At 38.4% G+C, this 22,694-nt stretch overlaps 2 protein-coding genes across 2 annotated transcripts in view; one reads left to right on the top strand and one right to left on the bottom strand.

Moving 5' to 3' along the window:
* Positions 1–1,137: 1,137 nt before the first annotated feature.
* Positions 1,138–7,539, bottom strand: LOC136243386 (protein DDI1 homolog 2-like). The gene is made up of 2 exons (XM_066034901.1): positions 6,550–7,539; positions 1,138–1,689 (listed from the first exon to the last, which is right to left on the bottom strand). The coding sequence occupies exons 1-2, from the start codon at positions 7,495–7,497 to the stop codon at positions 1,255–1,257; spliced, it is 1,383 nt and encodes a 460-aa protein (XP_065890973.1). The 5' UTR covers positions 7,498–7,539; the 3' UTR covers positions 1,138–1,254.
* LOC136243387 (26S proteasome regulatory subunit 7) overlaps positions 7,492–22,694 on the top strand; it is a 40,680-nt gene continuing 25,477 nt past the window's right edge. Inside the window, exons 1-4 of the mRNA XM_066034902.1 lie at positions 7,492–7,635; positions 7,685–7,722; positions 15,890–15,971; positions 16,018–16,109. Of these exons, the coding sequence (XP_065890974.1) occupies positions 7,566–7,635; positions 7,685–7,722; positions 15,890–15,971; positions 16,018–16,109 (282 nt within the window). The 5' untranslated portion in view covers positions 7,492–7,565. The remainder of the gene's footprint in view (positions 7,636–7,684; positions 7,723–15,889; positions 15,972–16,017; positions 16,110–22,694) is intronic.

The following is a 22,694-nucleotide window of genomic DNA, read 5'->3' as shown; positions in this document are numbered from 1 at the left end:
ATAAACCTCAGCAAGTTCCAGTGTCCCATAGGGTGTTTTAGGCCCCCTATTTTTTTTCTCCTGTACATAACTAAAAGAATCATTTCAAGCTCTATGTTGATGATACCTTGCTGTGTCGTCTCATTTGAACAAGTGACTAATTCAGTTGTCTGTTGGTATTTAATTCAGACATGTGAACATCTTCAAATAACACTTCTTAAGAAGCACCCCCACAGCACAGTACAGTAAAACAGCCAACTGTAGATTTATGCTTCATCCATCTGCAAATACCATGATAATTACAAGTGATCTTATTTGGTTTGATCATGTAGTTTATAAGCTAACAATGCCAGAGCTTAAATTCTAATAAAAATCTAAAACGCTATGGTATGCTCGTCTCATTCTATATTATTGTTGCACTATGTTGGCTCCACGAACACCACAAGACAGTCTGAAATTTGAAGCAATTCAATGCTGCATACATGGCAAGATTGATTTAAACGACTTCTCTTTCACTACCAGCATCACTCATATGCTTGATAATCCCCACTAGGACACATGCAGTATAGTGACACTAAAACAATACAATCCCTACTCATAACATCCCACACCTTCAAATATCCTATTTTAAGCCGTTACACCTATCATTTTAATGCACCATTTGCAGAAATACAAGCATGTAACTATAGCTATCAGACTATCAAATTTTGTCATGTACTTTAACTAAAAACTGTTCAACAATGGGAATAATTGCTATTTGTAAGCTTATATATTTGCTTTCTAAGTAGCTAGTCTAGCATGTTGTTATGGATGCCATAGTGCAAATAGCTACGAGCCAGGTTTGGTTCACCTATCTAACCACGATCCACAAGGTCTCCAAAGATTTAAAAATTTCACTGTGGTGAACATAAACACACTCTAATTAGAGTGTGCACTATGTGGCTGACACAGATTCATAGGAAAGTAGGGTGTGTTGAGAACACCAAGGCGTGTAGATACTATTTGCTAGTCATTTGTTCAGAAGCCCTTTATGATATATTGCAATGTATCCTCTGCAATGAGGATATATATGTGTTCTATACAGACACTAACAATATAGTGACTGTGTGGAATTAAATACTGATAATTCACAAAACACCCTAACCAACAGACAGAATGTTCAAACAATTAAAGAACTGTGTCATAAGATGATAAATATAACACATTAACACTGAAAATTTGATGATTGTAACTATATTTATACAATTTAATATCATGCCTAGTAAGAATAATGGGTCAGAACTTCAAGGATCTGGCCAGTAATGATGCAAGAGCTAACTCCACATTACCCTGGGTCCTATGGAGTTCTTCAATAGCCTGTTGTCTGGAAAATCCTGCTGCCATTATCCTATGAATGTCTCCTTCTCTAAATTGTGTTTGAGATGACTGTGGTTGTGTTGTTTGTTGAGGTGAACGTGTTGGTTGTTGTGTAGAGTGTGTTGACGGACGTTGTGGTGACTGTACCAGCGGTTGCCGGGGAGATTGAGGTTGTTCAGATCTGGTAAGAGCCTCAGCCAGCTGACGATCTTCCGTTTCCATAGCATCAGAGCTAATACTGCTGGTCTGTCGTATTATTTTCTGATTCCTTGGGATATCCTTCTCTGCTAAAAATGGTGTCTGAGTGTCTGATGTTCTAATTTGTAGTACATTGTTCTTGAGATCGATGCAGCACTATGTAGCAAAGGGCAAGGAAGAATATGTGATTGTGTGTTGTTAGTCTGCATGTGATGTTTAAGTATACAATGACCTAACCAGCAAACTTGAGGTCTGAAATGTGTTTGCGGTTTGGTGGTACTTTTAATTATAATTTAGCCTCCTATTACTTTATATTACTTCAAGGAACACTTAATGTGGCCTACCCTTCCCTTACACACACCACCAACCCACAAACACATTTAGTAGTGTTGCCGAGCCTTAAAATACTGTAACACTTTATAAGAGTACTTTGACACTAACTAACCAGAACAAACCACCACATTGCTTTGAATTACAGCCAGTAAAAGGTTTGGCCATGTTTAGTCAGTCATGGTAACAGACACACGATAGTGTGTCGAGCAACCAAGTAAAGCCAGTGCAGTGCATAACAGACAAGTGTGTATTTTACAGGAACAAAGAAAACGCTGTTTTCACGCATCTGTAGCTCAATAGTACCTGAATGGAAATTAACCATTTTCGCTGTGGAAACCTCTTCAGGATAGGGTACCTCCTGTTCCAAATTTGAGTTGAATTTGTTCAGTCATCACTGAAATATGCGCCTTCAAAGTTAGTCTTACTTTCTTCATATTTTTCTTTATCTTCTTTTGCTTCCTTCTGCAACACTTCACAATTTATAGTCCAATTTTAGTATACACATCAGATACAGAACAAGGGAATTACGCATGATTTTTAAAAAATGCGAAAGCAATTTTTTTTATCATGGCCTCAGGGTAAATCACTGGAAGAAATAGCTTGAAAATCAGTTTGTACACAGAGTACCATTGCAGCGCAAACTTTTTGTGGTTTGAAAGAAATTGTGATAGCAATCATGGAGTTTACACCTAATGCAGGATAGACATACTCTAATAGTGCAGTCACCCTATTAGAACATTCAGCTAAATAATAAGTGACTCCATTAACGCATTGTAACAAGTCAGAGTACAACTGATATGCTGTGTGTTATATTAGAGTATATTGCACGTGAATCAGTGATATATGCAAGAATTGTACTGGTCGGATTTAAGAGGGTTCTGGTCGGTTTTTAGAGGTACTGGTCGCTTTGAACCACTGCCGACCAGTGTGGGGAGAACCTTGCAACTGTATTACAAGTCACCCTGTAGAGAGATCAGTTATGATCGCGTAGAGAGTTCACAAGTCACCTTGCAGAGCATTCAGCCAGGGAAATGTCAGCCTGTACATAGTTTATCTATACATAACACCCTGTACACAATAATCATTTCATTCAGTACAAATATTTCAAAGACACATAGTTGTAAAAAAAAAAGTTAAAAGGAAGCCTCAAAGCCAGCCATAGGCAGTTTGTAATTACAAAACAAAGTGAAATCTATAAACAACAAGTACGCAAAAAAATTTGGAATTTTCAACTAGAGTAGGGACCACAGCACATCGATAAAAAGTACTGGAACAAGTTGCAGTAGTCCATGATATTAAATCACAGTAAAACAATAGGAAGTGTTATATCCCTACTGTGCTCAAGGTACCATAACGGAAATGCACAGTAGGGATATAACACTTCTCATCAGACACTACAATAGTAGTGTATAGTAAGGACCACAAAGGAGTAGGTGTGACCCACGAAATAACAACACCCGAAAAACAGTCTCAATTTTCCCAGACGACGATGAGGCAGTATTGGTTAGGTAAAACTAAGCCCAAACAAGCTTTCAGATTGACCCGAAACACTTTCAACAAGTTGCTACAGAATTTTAAAAATAATTTATTTAACGGAATTTTCTACTGACTGACTGACTGACTGACTGACTGACTGACTGACTGATGCCTTCAGACAAGCGTAACTCGATAACAGCTAAGGCTACGGGCTTGATTTTTTTCATTGTTTGTTGTCGCTTTGGCCCGAGAGGTGCCTTTTGGCATACCACAATACGTACAATGCATTCTTCATGGACTTACCAGTGTCCTCCTTTGTGTCCCATTCATCTTTGCCGACAGCGAAAAGTGTCGATTTGGCAATAGCACGTGATGGCTTCCCTTCGTAACGGAAATCATCTGTGTTTTTAATAGTGGCTGTTTTGATTGCAGAGGGGCTTTTCAAACAGTTTTTGATTTGTACTGCTGTGTAACGAGTTGAACATAGCCAATAACGAAGCATAATGGATACTTCATTTTCAGACGATAATTTATATAACTGGGGCGCACGGCACCAACCCTTTCTTTCAGTATGTGTGGGTTGCAGAGGTGCTTTTCGATAGGCTTGCGCAAATTATGCCGGCATAATTTCGAGCATAATAGACTTACAAAAGCATCAAGCATAATGCCAGCATAATAGGATGATTTTCAAGATTTTAAATTAAATGTGCAATGCACGCGCCAAAAATGTGAACACACCACACTTTGATACTGCATTTCATACAAGAAATTGTGCGATGCTATTATTTTTATTGTTTCTTGGCTGATTATTCAGCTTTCACGGAAATAAGATCGAGATACTCTAATAGAGCAGTCACTTACTCTAATACAGCAGTCAGGAAAGGCTAATAAAACAGCTAACTCTAGAGCATAATCTTGATTCTGAAAGCATAATATGAGCATAATAGGCTGAATTTTTGAGCACTGCACAAAAGCATAATCCAACTTTTCAAACACACCTTAAGTAGTTAAAGTCTAAGTAGCTAAAGTCTTTGAGCAGGCTGTAGGACCAGGTGTCCTACAGACCTTCAGCACTTGTGCTGTAAAGCATTAATAAATAAATAAATAAATAATAGGCTATTTTCAAAGCATAATTGGCTCAAGCCTACTTTTCGAGTAGTTCTTGATTTGTACTGTTGTGTAATGGGTTGAACATAGCTGACAACGAAGCGTAATGGAAACTTTACTTTTCAGATGATATAGCTTGGACGTGTGGCACCATTTCAAATGCGGTATGTGTGGGTTCACCAATCATAATATTATTTACAAAAAGTTAACAAACAAGTATTTCAAAAAATTTGGAATTTTCAACTATAGAGTAGGGACCATACATAGCATATCGATAAAAAGTATTGAAACAAGCTGAAGTAGTGCACGATATTAAATCATAGTAAAACAATAAGAAGTGTTATATCCCTACTGTGCATTTCCATTATGGTATCTTGGAGCACAGTAGGGATATAACACTTCTTATTATGTTGTGCACTACTTCAGCTTGTTTCAGTACTTTTTATCGATGTGCTATGGTCCCTACTCTATAGTTGAAAATTTCAAAAATTTGAAATAATTGTTGTTTTACGGTGATTTAATATCATGGACTACTGCAACTTGTTTCAGTACTTTTATCGATGTGCTATGGTCCCTACTCTAGTTGAAAATCCCTAATTTTTTCGTGTACTTGTTTGTTAACTTTTTTTGTAAATAATTTTATTATGACTGGTGAACCCACGCATACCGCATCTGAAATGGCGCCACGCGCCCCAGCTATATCAATTATCGTCTGAGAAGTGAAGTGTCCATTACACTTGGTTGTCAGCTATGTTCAACCCGTTACACAGCATTTTGAATCAAGAACTTTTCCGGAAGCACCTCTACAATCTATGCATATCAAAAGGTGCTACGCCACAATTTTATTAATTATCGTCTGAAAAGTGAAGTATGCATTACGCTTCGCTGTCGGCTATGTTCAACCCGTTACACAGCAATACAAATCAAGAACTGTTTGAAAAGCACCTCTGCAATCAAAATAGCCACTATGAAAAATACGGACGATTTCCATTTAGAAGGGAAGCCATCACGTGCTTGTACCAAATCGACACCTTTCCCTGTCAGCAAAGATGAATGGGACACAAAGGAGGACACTGGTAAGTCGATGAAGAATGCATTGTATGTACTGCGGTATGCCAAAAGGTACCTGTTGGGCTGAAGCGACGTCGAACAGTGAAAAAATCAAGCCCGTAGCCTTAGCCGTTATTGAGTTACGCTTGTCTGAAGGCATCAGTCAGTTACTTACTTACTCAGTCAGTAGAAAATTCCGTCTAATAAAATTTTTTTTAAATTCTGTGGCAACTTGTTGAAAGCGTTTCAGGTCGATCTGAAAGCTTGTTTGGGCTTAGTTTTACCTCACCAATACTACCTCATCGTCGTCAGGGAAAATTGAGGCTGGTTTTTGGGTGATGTTATTTTGTGGGCCACGCCTACTCTGTGGTCCCTACTATACAGTTACTATCGTACTATATGATCAAGCTGTGAAAAAAGGGTGCAACCCCCCCCCACCCAAAAAAAAAAGCCAAAAAAGCTATGAAATCAAAGCTAGGTGGCAGACAAGAAATGGCTGCTTAAATCATATCTAATGATCACGTGATCCTAAAAAACAACAACAAAAGAAATAAATACTAAGTCTCAAGTTAATGTAAAGTGCTGACACTTTTATGTAATGCCATGAAACAGTGAGATTAAAGATGAATTGAGAAACATTTTATAATGAAGTACAACACAGAGGAGTGAAGTTGATTCCAAGGAATACATGAATGGTGGTCTCAATATATAAATGCTGGCCTTGTCTAGTAGTCATTGATCTTACTCAGTGACTGGAAAGATACAAACTTTCAAGGCAATATGGTAGTGATGATACAGTGGCTGACTTAGGTCAGGAACATCTTGTTGGAAGATGTTTGTTACAGTACAAAAGAGAACATGTGTTCACTCACTGGAGCTCAGTGTGAGTACACAGTGCCACACACACACACACACACACACACACGCACTAAATATGAACAGCTAGGCAACTCATTTTAAAAGCTACAGTTTGTTTATAGAACACTCAAGGTAAGTCACCTTGATAACACAACACTATTTACAGACTTAACTTGCACTTTACATACACACCTGGTGTCGCTTCAACATGTCCAATCCAAGAAGCATATCCATTGGCTGTTTTTTGAGAATGGAGAAAGACGAAGGTAAGAAAACATCCTCAATTTGTATTTGACACAAGTGAACACGCCCCACAATTTCCTGTGTTCCTACACCAACAGCAGTACCTGCCCACCTCCGATCAACCAATCGCATGATGTTACATCGTTCAGCACACTCCTCGCTCATAATGGTGCTCTGTGCTCCAGAGTCCACAAACGCCAACACAGGATGTCCATTAACTACACATTTGATGTACAGCATGACCACCTGACCAAACATCTCTGGAATGTGTTCAATGGCAGACTCCATATTGGCCTGTACATTAGTATGACGTATGTCCTCAGCTATCTTCTGTTGATATTGTGGGTCCATTGGGTCAGCATTGAGCATGCGAATTCTCTCTGCTTCTTGCTCTCTCCTCTGTTGCTGCTGCTTTTCTAAAACTTCATAAAATTTTTCTTTGTCCCCACTACTCAGAGCTTCAGCTAATGGTGGATTACGCTCTTTCAAGATGGCCAGTTCATGTGGAGTGTTCAGGAAGTGTTGACGTATCACCTCACGTTCATCTACCGGAGGTGATGCTTGTGCGGGGGCAGTACTACTTCCGGCCGCCATATTTGATGATGGCAGCCTTAATGATGCCCAGTCAATGTTAGGTACGGTCTCTCCACCCCCCTGAGGCTGCTCAGGCGGAGGTTCTGATGACTTTGTCATGATGACGACATCTCCATCACGCACGTTATAAGCACTTAGCGTTTGATCGTCAGCCATGACTGCCATGTTATAAACTAAAGCCATCTCACCACGGGGGGTCCCAAACTCCGCCTGAAGTATCTCCTTTAGCTCTCCCACGCTAAACTGCTCGCTAACATCCAGTAGAAACACTGCCCCGTCATCGTTCGTGATGTTAATTTTCATCGTGACGCTCCTCGTGACGTCACACACTCAGCAGTGGGTAGTATTAATTAGAATCACCATATTGTGAAATGCCAGATCACTTGGGGAGCGACCAGCGGAAGGTTAAGTCTGATGATGGGGACGAAAAAGAGATACAAAGTGAGTTTGTTATTGTTCTGGCGTTCTGGATTTATTCCTGAACATACAGCATTGGACGAAGGAGACATTGCACTTCTAAAATCATATGTGAGTTTGAGTAATATTATACTTAAGTATGTGCGTTATTGTAAGATACTGGTAAATAAGTAAAAGCTGTATAAGGCTTGTTGCATGTGCCTGTGTAGAGACTTGGGTGGCACCTAGACATTGAGAGAAATTAGCTACAACTAAGTAGACACAGCTTGGTTAACTGCTGTGTGATAATGCATGCAGAATGTGGCTTACATTATACTGTAAGTCTATTCATGGAGTCTGTGTGTGTGAATGTACCAACCCTTCTCATCAAGAGAAAATTAGACTGTTATTGTTACTGGTCCTGTTTGGCAGACAGTAGTCATGGAAACATGTTTTTAAGCTGGGAGTCTTAATTAGATAGTAGCTTATCTTAACAAGGTCAAATTAATTAGGACTTTAATGACAATTTGTATTACACCATTTTCCAGTTGCCAGATTTCAATTATCACTATTCAGTGAAAAGTACACCATGTCGATTATTGCCAATAAAACAATTACGATTATCACGATATTTGAATAATTGCCCGTCCCTATTGGGCAATAGTAAAAACTATAGGAAATCATATAGCATACTTGACAGAAAGCCATTCGTAATAGCAATTGACCTTGAGCAGTAACAAACTACAATATCCATTTATTTGTAGCCAAGAATATAGTATATGGTAATGTAGTCTTGCCATCCAGCCTGTATTTTTCTTTCGCCGTTTGGTTGGGAAAACGACGTGGGCTGGTTGGCGAGACTAATGGTGATGCAGTTAATTAAAACGTTTAGGGAGTAGGATGGTTGCATACGATTCTCGCACACTCAATGTGCACAGCATGATGTAGCTAGGGGTGGGGGTATCTGGAATCAAATGGTGGATGGTAAAATAGAGAACACTGCACAACTTTGAAGAATGTAAATCTTATGGCTACATGCATACACTACCAATAGGTGTAATGGCTATGTTTAAACCTTGAACTCTTGTTTATCAACATTAATAAATATATTCATTTGTGTCATCTATTATCAATTATTTTGCATTAGTCATTGCCATGGTAGTTGAGTTAATAATAAGTTCATAATCATATCTTTACAGACAGAAATCACACACATGTCCACTACTTGTATGGCATCATGTGTTATGATGCTAGAAGAAGACTTTGAAACTCTGCTGCACGACTTCAATCCTGTAATATATAGTCCCACGTTGTTTATGGCAAGCTTTTCCGCGTAACCCTGCCAGACATGGCTTACATTAAACTTAAGAGATAGTGTGAGCACTGTCAAGAGTTAATATGAGAGAGGAGAGCATAATTATGTGAGTAGATCTAGGAAAACTGGTCTTATCGCCCATTACAGCAGGTTTGATTTTTTTACCACGATCACAAAGCTACATGAATACATGAATACACTCACTGTCAAGGTTTAAGTGGTCTACTTTTGCTGGCTGCTTTTTCAAAGCCCAGTGGTGAACCGTACGAGTGGTCTGGGGAGCTCTGGCCAACCTGGGGATTGCTGTATGTGGTTATATAGAAAGACCAGTGTTGTAAATTAGCCAGTTTTGAGACCTGAATGGTCCATAATTTGACCTAATTTATCCCTACATGATCCTTTTTAATTTTGTGAGTGACCTCTTTTCCTCCTCTCCACACCCACCCATTATCCCTATTGGTACAGTCAACCTCGAGTTAAAAATAATCTAAAATGGTGGGAAACTTACCTTGTCCTCTTTTGTGTCCCATTTCTCTTCGCTGACTGCTCAAGTTGTTGATTTGCAGTAGCACATGATGTCTTTCCCATTTTTGTGATGGGTCTTTTCCATAGTAACTGGATTAATTGTTGAGGCATTTCTCGTATTGTTCTTCATTTGTAACGCTGTGCAACAGGCTGAACATAACTGAAAACAAAGCATGATGGCCACTTGACACTTTCAGTAACTAATAGTTGTGGCACGCATTCAGACAAAAGAAATAAGTCTGGTGCCATTTCCGGTATACAGGTATACCCTGCACGTATACCCTACATGGTCACGATTATGGTATACAAAAAAAGTAAACAAACAAGTACAAGAAAAAATTAGGACACATTACAGTGAGGTCTTGTTTACTATTCCAGTAGTATACCATGTCAGTAGTAATGACATCAGACATGTTAAACAATTCTATACAGTATGCTATTTGTGCAGCTACACCAAAGGCTCATAAATGCATCTAGAATAGATGGGAATTCACTGCTTGATTGGAATAAACACCACACCAGAATGGGCTGTAGTGAGACTATTCTTTCCTGAGTGATGTCCTTTTATACTGCAAGAACTGCAGTCTGCCAGAACACAGCTTAGAGCAAGCCAGAGGTGAAGGAGACCAGAACAAAGTTTCGAGAAAAGACAAGTGGTTGGTACCTAGCAGCGAGCTGGAACAACAATTAATGAAATCACAACTTCTACCATTCAATTCTATGTGCTTCCAGTAATTATTTTGCGAAGTATTTACTGACCTGCTAGCTGATGCCTCTAGATTTAAAACTGTATATGCTGCTTGATCAGATTTTTGACTGATAGTAGTTGCTTGGGTCTGGGATGTGCCTTTTATGCAGCCAATTTGGCTGCTGCTGCTAGTTGTTGTGCATATTTGTTTTCAGTTACCATCTGGAACTGTTGTGGTCATGACTTACAACTGATATTTTGATTAATTTTTGGCACATACAAACGATGATGCAGTGGTGGATCTAGGAATTTTCAGAGGAGGTTTCAGGTTCAGGAAGTTTTCAATAATTGATCCCACCCCAGCTGGGATTGTTAACTCAGTCTTATATAGCTCAGTGGCCTATAGCTACATAGATCTATAGTAAATCATAAAAATCACTCCAAAACATTGATTCATAGTTGATCCAGGCTGCAGAAAGTTTTGAAGCAAAACAACACTAAAAGGATAATTATTTTTTAGAGGCGCTTAACACGATTCAATGCCGTATTACCATCTGTAGTTCAATTTTTAGTGATTTCAAAGACAAAAGTAATGAAGTTTGGCGGTCCCAATGTGATACACTATGCATAACTGTTGGTGATTTTATCACTCACACAAATCGTAAATATATTAGGGGCACGTGCACTTTTTCAGAGGTGGTTTCAGCTGAAACCATTGTATCCGCCACTGTGATGGGGTAATGTTAGCTACAATACACAAACACACGAATACATATTTGACCAGAAAATTATAGTACAGTGAATTATAAGCTCCCGGAACAGGCCAGGTCAATAACAGCATCAGTGATGGAAGCATGGTAGTGATCCAAACAGTTTTATCAGTAAAAATTGTATGTGTTGTAACTGTATCATACTGCATTTGAGCCATGCAACCTAGTAGGTCTCCCCATGCTGATACCAATGTGTGGTATTTATTATTGTTAACCCTCGGGGTGCCGAGGGTTACTGTAGTTGTCTTGTGCGGCTGTGCAAATTTGTTGTTACCACTTTAACTGCTGCGTACTTCATTCATAGGTTTAAAACAAGATGCCATATGGCTTCTCTTGATGAGTTTAACAAATGGAACGTGTGGATTATTTTGCAAGCATTTTATTCAAAAATTGTGGCGATATGTGCTGTTTGTCTTGGCCTTCCTCGCTTCTTGATGAACTCTCGGTATACAAAAATGATAGCAATAAATTCTTTTCAACCGTAGTAGTGTATTAGATCTAGTGATTCTCCACTGATTCAGACGAGGGATCCAAAACTAGGGACGAGATTTTGAAATCTTTTGAGTGAGATTTCAAGATTTCTAAGATCTTAATTATTGTTAAAGGTCCACTGAAATGGTAAAATACACTTTGGCTATTATCAATCCTTGCTACTGGTGGGATAGGTTGGTGCATGTGATTTAGTTAGATTTTGTTTTGTTTAGTAGATATAACACATTTTAGTATATTGTGGTTTGTCAATTTTATTACATCATAATGCGTCAGACAAAGAAACTTTAGTACGCGTGAGGTACCATTGAAGCGACAGAAGCGTCCATGTCCAGCTAGATTTGATTCACGTCGTATCTAATGTAACAACTCAAAACATGGTAAGAACTTGTACTGCAACCAGTTACAAGCCAGTAAGTGAATTTACGCTGTTTCTTACATGTTTTGAATACACTGAAGGGTCCAATACAGCGGATGGAGGTAGATAAATGAGAGGAAACAATTGCGATGGCACCACTGGCAAGACATTATCTCTACCAGGCAGAGAAGCGACTCAGGAAAGTGTAATCTAGATACCATTGTTTGTTTCATGGTACTGCTAACGCAGCTTTGTAAACAAATCGAACTAATCTTACAGTGAAGCATAATGAATTCGATAGTTATGCACACAGGCCGAGCTGCTACAGGCATCTACAGGACAACTCCGCTATTGTTTGCCAGCAGAACGTTCAAGTAATCTTGGAACACTACGGAGTTGAAAAGGAGTGCTGGGTATTGCCACCTGCACGTTAGACTTTCAGTTTTTATCTACCTTTCCCATTGCAAAGTGTGTAATAACAGTACTTCCAGTGCTTTGTCTTGCGTCACAGCGTGACGTAACTAGACTTTGTGGCTTAATATCTCAGTACAACAACATAACTGAATTATTAAAAAGGTGTTTTTGTGCATTGCATGATACAGACAACCTATTTATTTAATAAAATGGTAAGTGAATTTTCCATTTCAGTGGACTTTTAAGGGTGCTCTGTACAGTTCGTACAAGGCTTCTCAAGACATAGTCTGTTTTGCGCTAAAAGAAATATTATGGTCACTTAATTAGTCTGTGACATGTTGACACATTTTAGTACCCATAAATCAGGTATCCCATAGCAACAAGCGCACGCATCTTGCTATTCTACACCCTCTCACTTAAATTAGAACTATTCCATCATGTTTAATCCAATGGACATGAAATTTTCACACAAGCTACTTTAGTAATTTTTCCAAAGAAGAGTGTTTGCCATTTTTAAATAGCAAGTTCAGATGATGAATAACATGGAAGTAAAGAAAAGGATTTCTGGGAGTGTCAACCCGAAAGATAAATATGTGATGAATGAGAAGCTAAAAGGCAAAAATAAAAATGCACAATGGTTTGTGCTGTTTAGCATAGTGTATCATAAAAGTATCAAGACTCTTGTGTGTAAACTGTAGGACTAGTTCTAGTATAAAGGGAAAAACTGTAACTCATGTTCTAAACAGACATGGGGCCAAGTACATTTAAAAGTACTTAAGTAAAGTACAAGTACTTTTGAATTTTCCAAGTACAAGTACAAGTACTCCTGCAGCACTCAAGATAGTACTTAAGTAAAGTACAAGTACATGCTGGAAGTACTTAAGTAAAGTACAAATACATTTTGCTGTAGTAAAATATACACTGTATTCAGTGTATTGTAGTATGTAAGTGTGCCTAGAGGGGTTGATACTTTCAGGTTTTTGTCAACCATTCTCTCTCTTATACTCTTAAAATGCACTGCCTTGAACAGCAGCATTGTTTTTGTTTGCTAGAAAGCTATGACATCATTAATCATGGCAACATGATACATAGTATGGTTGGGGAAAGCAGTAGAAGAATCGCAAGTAGTTGTAAATTGTACCTTCATACAATTTTGTTATTCTCATTGTACACCCACTGTGTACAAACTACATACAATGTTTGCAGTACTTACAAGTACTTAAAAGTACTCAAGTACATACAAGTACTTAGTGAAGTACTTGAGTATAAGTACAAGTACATTGGGGAAATTAAGAAAGTATTTAAGTAAAGTACAAGTACTTTCAAATTTGTACTTAAGTGTACTTAAGTATAAGTACTCATGTACTTGGCCCCATGTCTGGTTCTAAAGCAAATTTAGCAGTTGGGTTTGGACTAAACTGTGTACTAGTGTTAGCTTATATTCAGTAAAAAAGTACAGAACATTTGTTAAAACCATTTGTAAGTTATAGAACAAATTAAATTTCATGGGAAGCCATATAAGCGGACTGTACAGAGCACCCTAAACTAGTCCAGCAGACTACAACATTTTAGGCCAGGTTTCTTGCAGGTCCCTTGGATTTAGACTAAAGCTTCTTGGCTCTTTAAATTAATGAGCCTTCATGGATCACGTGGTTGGTACACTATATCAGGGTTAATGCCTAATGGGACTATGGTCCACGTGATGTCCAAGGTGTTGTCATGTAAAGACTAAGTCACTATGCTATTCGCTGCTGCTTGTTTTGTGCAAATCTATATATTTATTCATTGGGTACAAATTGCCTGGTTTGTGTGCTTATTGAGGTAATCATAGTAATCGTGGCCCTGCTATAGAAAACGGGACAAAGCAGCAATGCCAATCCACGTGTTGTCATCTGGCACTACGGATCTGGAGATAGTACATCCATATTTTTATTCAATTTCCCTGAGGGTTTTGCACAATAGTGCTTCATTTAGACTTTTTTGCAATGTAACGTATTAAACTGAAAAGCCATCTGTCTGCATTCCATTTGGAGTCACTATAGCTAATTATAATCTTCAACAATACACAAACACAATTCTATGCAACTCATTTAAGTCGCTCAGGCTCGCCCCATGATGTTGTTAACATCCGTCTAGTACCAAAGCAAAATCATCATCTGGGATTAAAAACTTTGATTAAAGCTCGTAATGGTAGGTAGAGCTGAGTTCATGGCAACCATATGTTGAACTGTACAGCACATAACTTGTAAACATGAGTGAAGGTTTGAATCGATCTAGGTAATGGTCTGTGTGTTACGTATGGCACCTGGCAAGTAGGAAATATATACCAAACAAGCATGTTAGTAAACTTTACATGTTCTTGATGTTTAAAATTGATGGACAAGTATGTGTAGGTATTACAGTGTTACCTGGACAACTAAAGGCTCTATTTAGATGGATAGAATTGCCAGCATCTTTTTTGAAAGTGATGTAGCATGAGGAAAATTGTGTACTTTCGACCAGTTATCAGAGTGTATTAGACAGGATATATCATAGAACCACTATAATCCAACACCTTTGTAATCCAGAATCCAGCATATATCCAGGATCAGGTCTGCCAAATGGCTAACATGATACATGCATCCAGGCATTCTATTTGCTGAAACAATCATTTAGTGATGATTCATTGACTGGGTCTGCAAGAATTCCACATGTTCGCACAAGCCTAATTTTACATTAAGCACAGTGCTTACACATTGCAAATAATAATAATAATTATAACAAAATTCATTACTTTTGAAAGGTCCTGTTTCACGATTAAGGAAGGTGCCAATGGAAAAAACCTTAGCATCATTGTATTCCCCAAAGCAAGAGGAGTTTGAATATCTTTCAGTGCTCCACACAAGATATGAGTAGTCGTGTTGGACATGTAGTTAATTCTCTTCCTTTTCTCATAGTTTTCACCTTCGTCCTTGTCATATTTAGGACTTGTAAGACAAAACTTACCTAACAATAGTGTTTATGTGGAATGTGATGGTTCAACCCACATCTCCGTATAAGACTGAATTTGTAAGTGCCTGATATATTTCACTGTACAAATCGATTTTCTGTTGTTATCACTGTAGCTTTTAATGCTCTCGTCTTCTAGGGCTGAAATTTTGGTTGATTATTCCTAAAGATAGTGTAATAAACTGGAAACGTGTGAACTTGTGGGGCTCTTACAGATCTGGTCACATATGGTATATTACAATGAAGCGGTTGTGTTTTGCAACTACACTTAGCCTACAACTGTAAAATTAAATCCCACCATATAAAGTTAGTTGCATATTGCTCAATGTAACAAGTCAGAGTGTACCAGATCTTTGCTGTTTGTTGTGCCAACATGTGGGATATTTTACCGATACACTAATAACCGATACATTAGCTTCAAAATTACTTATTCCGATACTAATACCGATATCTTTTAGTGTTGGATTGCATCTGAACATAAAAGGTTTTTAGTATGGGACTACAATAAAACAATAAATGTTAAAAAATTATGATGAAAAAGCTTAAAAGGTGGCTGCCAAAATGTTATTGTAAAAGGAAGAAAAAAAAAGACTTGAAAAGGTGCGATGAAAAGGTCTGAGTAACACTATCTCAATCAGCTGGGCCACACCCCCTCACTTTCATTGGTCAGTCCTTGTAACACAAAGGATTGAGTGTAGTCAATCACTCTAATAGAACAATCAGATTTTTATATCTCTTATTTCACTATACAGGGAATGGGTGCCTACAGTCAGAAGATCAAACAAGTTGAAGAGGACATCACTGGGATAATGAAGAAGGTCAATGATTTAACAGGTTACTGACAGTCAATCTTGACCAATGTGATCAGTAACTATTGTAGGAGTGAAGGAGTCAGACACTGGGATAGCTGTCCCAGCACTTTGGGACTTGGCGGCTGATAAACAAGCACTTCACCAGGAGGAGCCTTTACAGGTTTATATTTAACTGTTGCTATGGTGACGTGTGACCTCATTTCTGTTGTAGTATGTTGTCTTTTTTTGTGTAAGTATTAGTTGTAAGGTGTGTTGTCCATACATGTTGGTATTTATTTTTGTTGTACATTTTGATTGTCCTGCATGAGGCACTGTATAAATGTAATTGTATTCAGACAGTATTTTGCCTAGGATAATCAAAGTGCTAATGGTGCTGATAATGTACATATGTTGTGCATATACTGTTGGTCGAGTGCGCTACATTTTGAAACTACCGGCACTAGCTGAGACTATTCTACCACTATCACGATTTGTGTGGACACTTGCAATGATATGGTGGTTATGCGGAAAGTTAAGTTATAGTCATGTCCCCTTATGAGGGTAAATTACATGAGTTTGAGGCGGAGCCAAGAACGAGTGATATCATCTGAGTATAGTGCATGGGAGTCTATGGATATTACAGTGAGTTTCTGCTGTGTGCACAAGATTTTGTCCGGATTGTGTAGAGATTTGACTTCATAACTAATGGAGAGATTAAATATTATAGCAATGGATGATTTTATAAAGCAGCAGTGTTCAGGTATGATTCATTTTTGCCTGGGGTTGATGGAATAGCTTTGCATCACAGTACTAAAAAAATGAGGATTACTCTGAGATAAAATGATGAAGCCAAGAGAGTTATTGGAAAAGGTTGGTTCTTCACTGTACACTGCTGGGACTAGTAGCCGGATTGAAAATCAACGTAGACTATTTCTTGTGAGGTTTCTTGACATCATTTTAAACCACTGAAATAGTATAGTATCACTGTGTAAAGGATTATCATGTTGCTGTAACAGAAGTGTTGTACTGGTATGTATCTTATAACAACATTTCCATATTTGGCTATTTGCTCCATTGGTATATATACAATACCATTTGCGGTTGCTAGACTAGTCTGAGTGGCTCCGCCACAGGGTGGTAACTGATAAGTTAGTTATCACTATCACTTGGTGATAACTAACTCTTCATACAGTAGCAGAGCCACTGTCTGGTAGTTATCACCCAGTGCAGGCACTTTGACACTCTCACACATTGGGTTATAAGGACTTTAATAAGATAGGTGCGCAATAGTTGTACCATGGCTGCGAGGGATTTGCTGATATATACACCTGAAGCTGAGAGCTAAGGATATAACCATACTTCAAAAATAACCTGGTTCTCTGGCTCTAGAGGGATGTTTATTGTACAAGCTTTTGAAATTTAGGCCAGTCCCCTAGGAGGGTGGATAGACCATAAATAATTGCAGAGACCTGAGTCGGAGACTTGGTATTCCTCATGCAAAGTATGGTGTATGCATAGTGTAAAGTCCTGCAAGGCCAATGCAAGGGAGTACCCGGACCCTGCCTGGTCTCCACCACATGGCAGGGTTAGGGGTGCTGCATTAGCCACATGACCTACAAGTGTCCATCACAAGGAGGCTGGCAGTGCACACACGCACACAAGTGTGCACACGCATACATGCGTGCACTCCACAAAATGTTTATGCAGCTATATAATGCCAATGTAGGGATTTCCCATGAGTATACCATCATGTCTCTTGGTTTTACAACCTTTTCCTACTTCAATTGCTTTTTAAAATGGCTGTTATAAAGTTTTGTGACTATTCCATTAGAATAATAGGACTGCTTTAACCGGGCATCTTGGTCTCATCATTTGTATCAACTGTAGTTTTCGGGTGATGCTGTCCTGCACAATAAATCACTAAGTGCTGTGGTAACAGTGCCAGCACCAATCATTCTAAACACAGCTATCCACTTCTTTTAATATCAACTTCATGCCAAAGTAGGGATTTTCACACAAAAAGCTACATATGCCAACATGTCTGTTTCACTACTTTTAGTGCATGGATCCCTACTTCATTAAATTAAAGCTGTAGCTTCTACTGTAACTTTCAATATAAGTACCTTGGTTTGAGTAGTAGACTGCAGCATTATAAGGATTTTCGAATGATTACATTCCTTTCCAACCAGGTACAGCATCACTTAACTTCTCTCTGAGGTATTCTAGTGGATAGCTTGACTGAGGGTAGAGAGGATGAATTATTGGCCACAGGGCCGGAGTAGGGAAAATTGAGTTGGTCAGGTCATTGTATATGTTGAAATTGCTACTATATACATGGTGTTGCCAATGAGAGGAATTGCTGCACAGTTCGCACGCTCTGCAAAGCATGAGCATTCTAGGGGGGTCTGGGGGCATCCCCCCCCCAGGAAATTTTTGAAAATTAGACACTCAGATATGCAATTTTAGTGATATTTCACTGCTAGCTAGCTATATAAATATGTATACCTTTTTGTTCTTCAGACTTTCTATACTAGCTATAATAGGTACCTAGGTAATTGTAAACCTAGCTGACGTACAGGAGACACAGCATGAAACTTGCTATACATGGCTATATAGTTAGTTATAGTAAGTAGAAGTTCAAGGGGTTCTGGGTCCAGAAGCTGCAGATTTTTTGCAAATTAAAGGCTTGAAAATGCCTTAAAATTGATGCTAAAAGCAAGTAAAACCAGCAATGTCTTGCAACTGTTTTCCCCAAAGTTCACAGGGAACCCATGCAGCATGGCCCCTTATAGAATAACCTATAATTAATTTATTATTTATGTAGGCAGCTAGCTGTATACAGTGAATTCACATAGCTACAATAAAAAGGCTACACAGCTACAAAAATGTGGTATACTATACTGGATTGTATGTGTCACGATAAAGTGAACGGATCATTATGTAAATATACTGGTGGACAATCACGAGATCAATCACTATTCAAAAATGGCGTGATGTGGGGTGAGACTGAGACCCGAGAGTTTACTCAGTGTCTCAACCAGACAAGTGGGTAGTTGAAGAGGACTGATTTTTACTCAAAATCTCATCCAGACGGCTGCCATGTGATGCATGGATGTACAGCTTCATGTCGCGGAATGCCGGAGGCGTCTAGTTTGTCAATGCCAGCCCTTCGCCTAGTAAAAGAAGCCAAGAGTGACAAGCCAAGAAATACTAATGATTATTTTATGAAGACTGAATTGTGATTTAAGTGTGCTGGTTTAGAATCAAAGAAGGCACATGCCGTACACATGATAATTCCCAACTGTCAGCACACGTGATATGTAGAACCCACAATCATTACTATATAAAACGATGTGAATGCTATGCTGTGCTGTAAGGTACATGTAGTTTTATGCTTTAGTTAGGCTGAGAAACTATATGGGTAACTACTCATGCCGTGCATTTTCAACAGCATCTGTAAAATGTACGTGCAGATATTTGATCGTTCATAGATTGCATGAGAGTAATATAGTTCGAGCTGGTCATCCAATTGGTACAGCTCCAGATTATTGGTCCGGCTCAGGCCTGACCAACCGGACCGTCTCCTCCGGCCTTGGGCCATCAAACATTTACCGGTTAAACCGCCTGCCCGATTACCTACTGGGTCATGATTGATATACTCTAATTGAACAGTCAACTACTTTAGTAGAGCAGTCAAGATACTTTTCAGCTAAAAAACTAATGTTATCAGGTGGGATTGAACTTCTTGCTGCCTCTCAGTTTATAAGCTGTACCACTGTACATTCATTCATCAACAATTGTAATAGTGTGTGTTAAATGTAATACAGTGATAGTAGATGAAGTAAGAAAGTAACAGCACAAGTGCATACAGGACTGCTAAATGACACACATCATTACAGACTTATTTTAAGAGAAATTACTGGACCATCTATGTATGTATGTATGTATGTGTGTATGTATGTATGTATGTATGTATGTAGAAGTAGAATCATTAATTGCAAGTATAAGGAAAAGTATGTTTGAGTAGGGATCATAGAAATAAAAATCAATGAAACAGGAGAGATCACTTGTACCTGTAGCTATACTATAGGACATTTAGTACATTTAGTTTCTACTTCAGTCATATACAACCTGTCGATAATATAACCATGACTGGAATAGGGATTAATTTTTCACTAGTATAGCTGCAGGTGTAGATGACCTTCCTTGTTTCATTGCATTTTATTTCTATGATCCCTACACTTGTTTGTTTACAGTATGGTAGTACTGATCATGAAGAACTGGGCTTTTTCATCCGAAATTATCACCCTAAAACCAGCCTCAATTTCCCTTCATGACAGCTTGGCAGTATTGGTTAGGCATAGCCAAGCCCAAAAATGTCTTCAGACTAGTCCCCAAACCCTTCCAAAAAGTTTCTATGGAATTTAAAAAAAAACCTTTTAACAGAATTTTACACTGACTGACTGACTAACTGATGCCAAGCCAAGCTTAACTTGACAATGGATAAGGCTACGGGCTTGATTTCTTCACTGTTCAATGTCACTTCATCCGAGATGTGTCTTTTTGCCAACTACAGTACATGCAATACACGCATCATGGACTTGCCTTTGTCCTCCTTTGTGTTCCAATTCTCTTTGCTGGCAACGCAAGGTGTCAATTCGTGATAGTGTGAAGCAGCTTCCCTGTGGCTGTGTTGGGTTAACACCTTATTTTCCATAGTGACTGAATTACTACAGAGACGCTTCTCATACTATTCTTCATTTGTAATGCTGTGTAATGGCTGAAAACACCACCTCCCTTTCTGTTACATAATTGATTGTTACGTAACAGAAACAATCTTAAGTAAAACAACCTTACTAAAGCATGCTTTCTAAACCCTAGACTAAAATTGCCTGCGTTTTTGTCAGATAGTGAAAAGACTGAATTGATCAGTGACATGAAAGCAGAACTTGAGTTACTGGCTCAGCAAAATATAGCATCACCACAGTTATCAAGTGCATCACAATCACAGAATGCAAAACCACCCAAAGGAGAACATTTATTACTGTCCTTGGTAAGTGACATAATCCAATCTGACACCAAAAATACTTTACTAGAAGCTTCACAACCTACTGTTTGTGAAAAATAGACCTGGAGATTGTTCGTTACCATTCTGAACCACCAGCTGAATTGGATTATAAAAATACAAGTACCTTACTGTAAATTGGTAGAAGCAAAAATTTTTAGATACCCTTATTTGGCATGACTGGTATGCAAGTATTTGTTGGTGCCACACATCTGTGCCATCAGAAAGGGCATTCAGTTGTGCTGGTCATATTGTAAATGACCAACGAGTTTGTCTTCTTCCCCTAGCATGCTGGTGTTCTTGGAAAATAAACCTGTAAAAAATATTCAATAAACATGTAATATGATTTTTTTTTTGTAGAGATGTTATGTTATCACTGTAAACCATTTGCTTACTATCTGTACATTTTAGGAATATTATTAACACTATAGCTGTAACTGGATTTTATAACATGTGTCACTGGTGAAAATTGTCTTTGGTAATATTGTGATACTATCGTAATCATGATGTAGCAGTTACTATTCTATCGTGATAGTGATAGTTGTACTATTGCTCAGCTCTATACAGCATTAAAAATGAAGTACACTATGAGAAGTGCCTCTGCAATCAATCCAGCCTCTACGAAAATTACGACTGAACATGCATGCGCCCCAGCTATCAATTGCTGAAGTGCAAAGTGGCCATTTTGCTTCAGTTTTAGCTGTGTTCTACCTGTTACAAATGAAAAACAGTATGAGAAGTGCCTCTGCAATCTATGGAATTGAAGCACTGAAGTCTTGGCATGTTACCGTGAATCAACACCTACCTATTAGTGGAGGAATAGGACACAAAGTTAAGTCCATCATGCATGCATTGTAGTTGCTGCATGGGTTTGGCAAAAAAACACATCTTGGGCCAAAGCAATGTCAAACGGTGAAGAAATCAAGCCTGTAGCCATGCTTGGCTGAAAGCATTGGTTAGCTAATTAGCAGAATTTTTTAAATAGAAACTTGTTGGAAGGGTTTGGAGTTGCTCTGAAGATGTTTATGGGCTTGGTTTTTTGCTATCCAATACTGCCAAGCTGTCGTGAAGGAAAAGTGAGGCTCGCACTTTGATTCAGCAACTTGTAATAACCAGAAATGGAATAGCGGTCTGTCTACTATTTCACTTGGTAACTATGCAGCTGCGTATATTGATTGTCTCACTTAATGTACTACACGTCAAGACTGTGTTTTCTTATTTTTTGATGATTGAATTACTCTAATAAAAGACTCAACAATTGTAAATATTCTCTAATTAGTTAAGTCTGGCTTAGTTTTAATCCTTGTATAGTAGATCTTTATTTATCCAACCCTCGCTTATCTGTACCCTTGTTTATCCGAAAGACTGTTTGTTCTATTAGAGTATTTTGAGTACAGGTGTATGTATCATTGGAGTATTTCAACAGAGCTGTGTATATAAATTAACAGGCTTCAGCTATTTGAACAATTCACTTGTCTGAATACTTTGCCATTACCTGAGACACATTGGGGTTCGGATAACCGAGGGTCCACTGTGAACACTGACTTGTAGCTATTTATGATTCTGATTCTAAGATTATTAGATTTAAATGTTGAGAGCAAAAAATAGCAGAAAATACTGGGGAGTTGATGACTGTTTTATTACAAATGCTGGTTGCTCTAGCTGTTAAAGTAAAGCTGCTGCATGACTGACACACCAGTG

Source organism: Dysidea avara, chromosome 13 (genome assembly GCF_963678975.1).
Source record: "Dysidea avara chromosome 13, odDysAvar1.4, whole genome shotgun sequence".
In the NCBI taxonomy this organism is placed as follows: domain Eukaryota; kingdom Metazoa; phylum Porifera; class Demospongiae; order Dictyoceratida; family Dysideidae; genus Dysidea; species Dysidea avara.
Note: the sequence above shows the minus strand (reverse complement) of the source record. Positions and strands in the feature narration are given on the sequence as shown.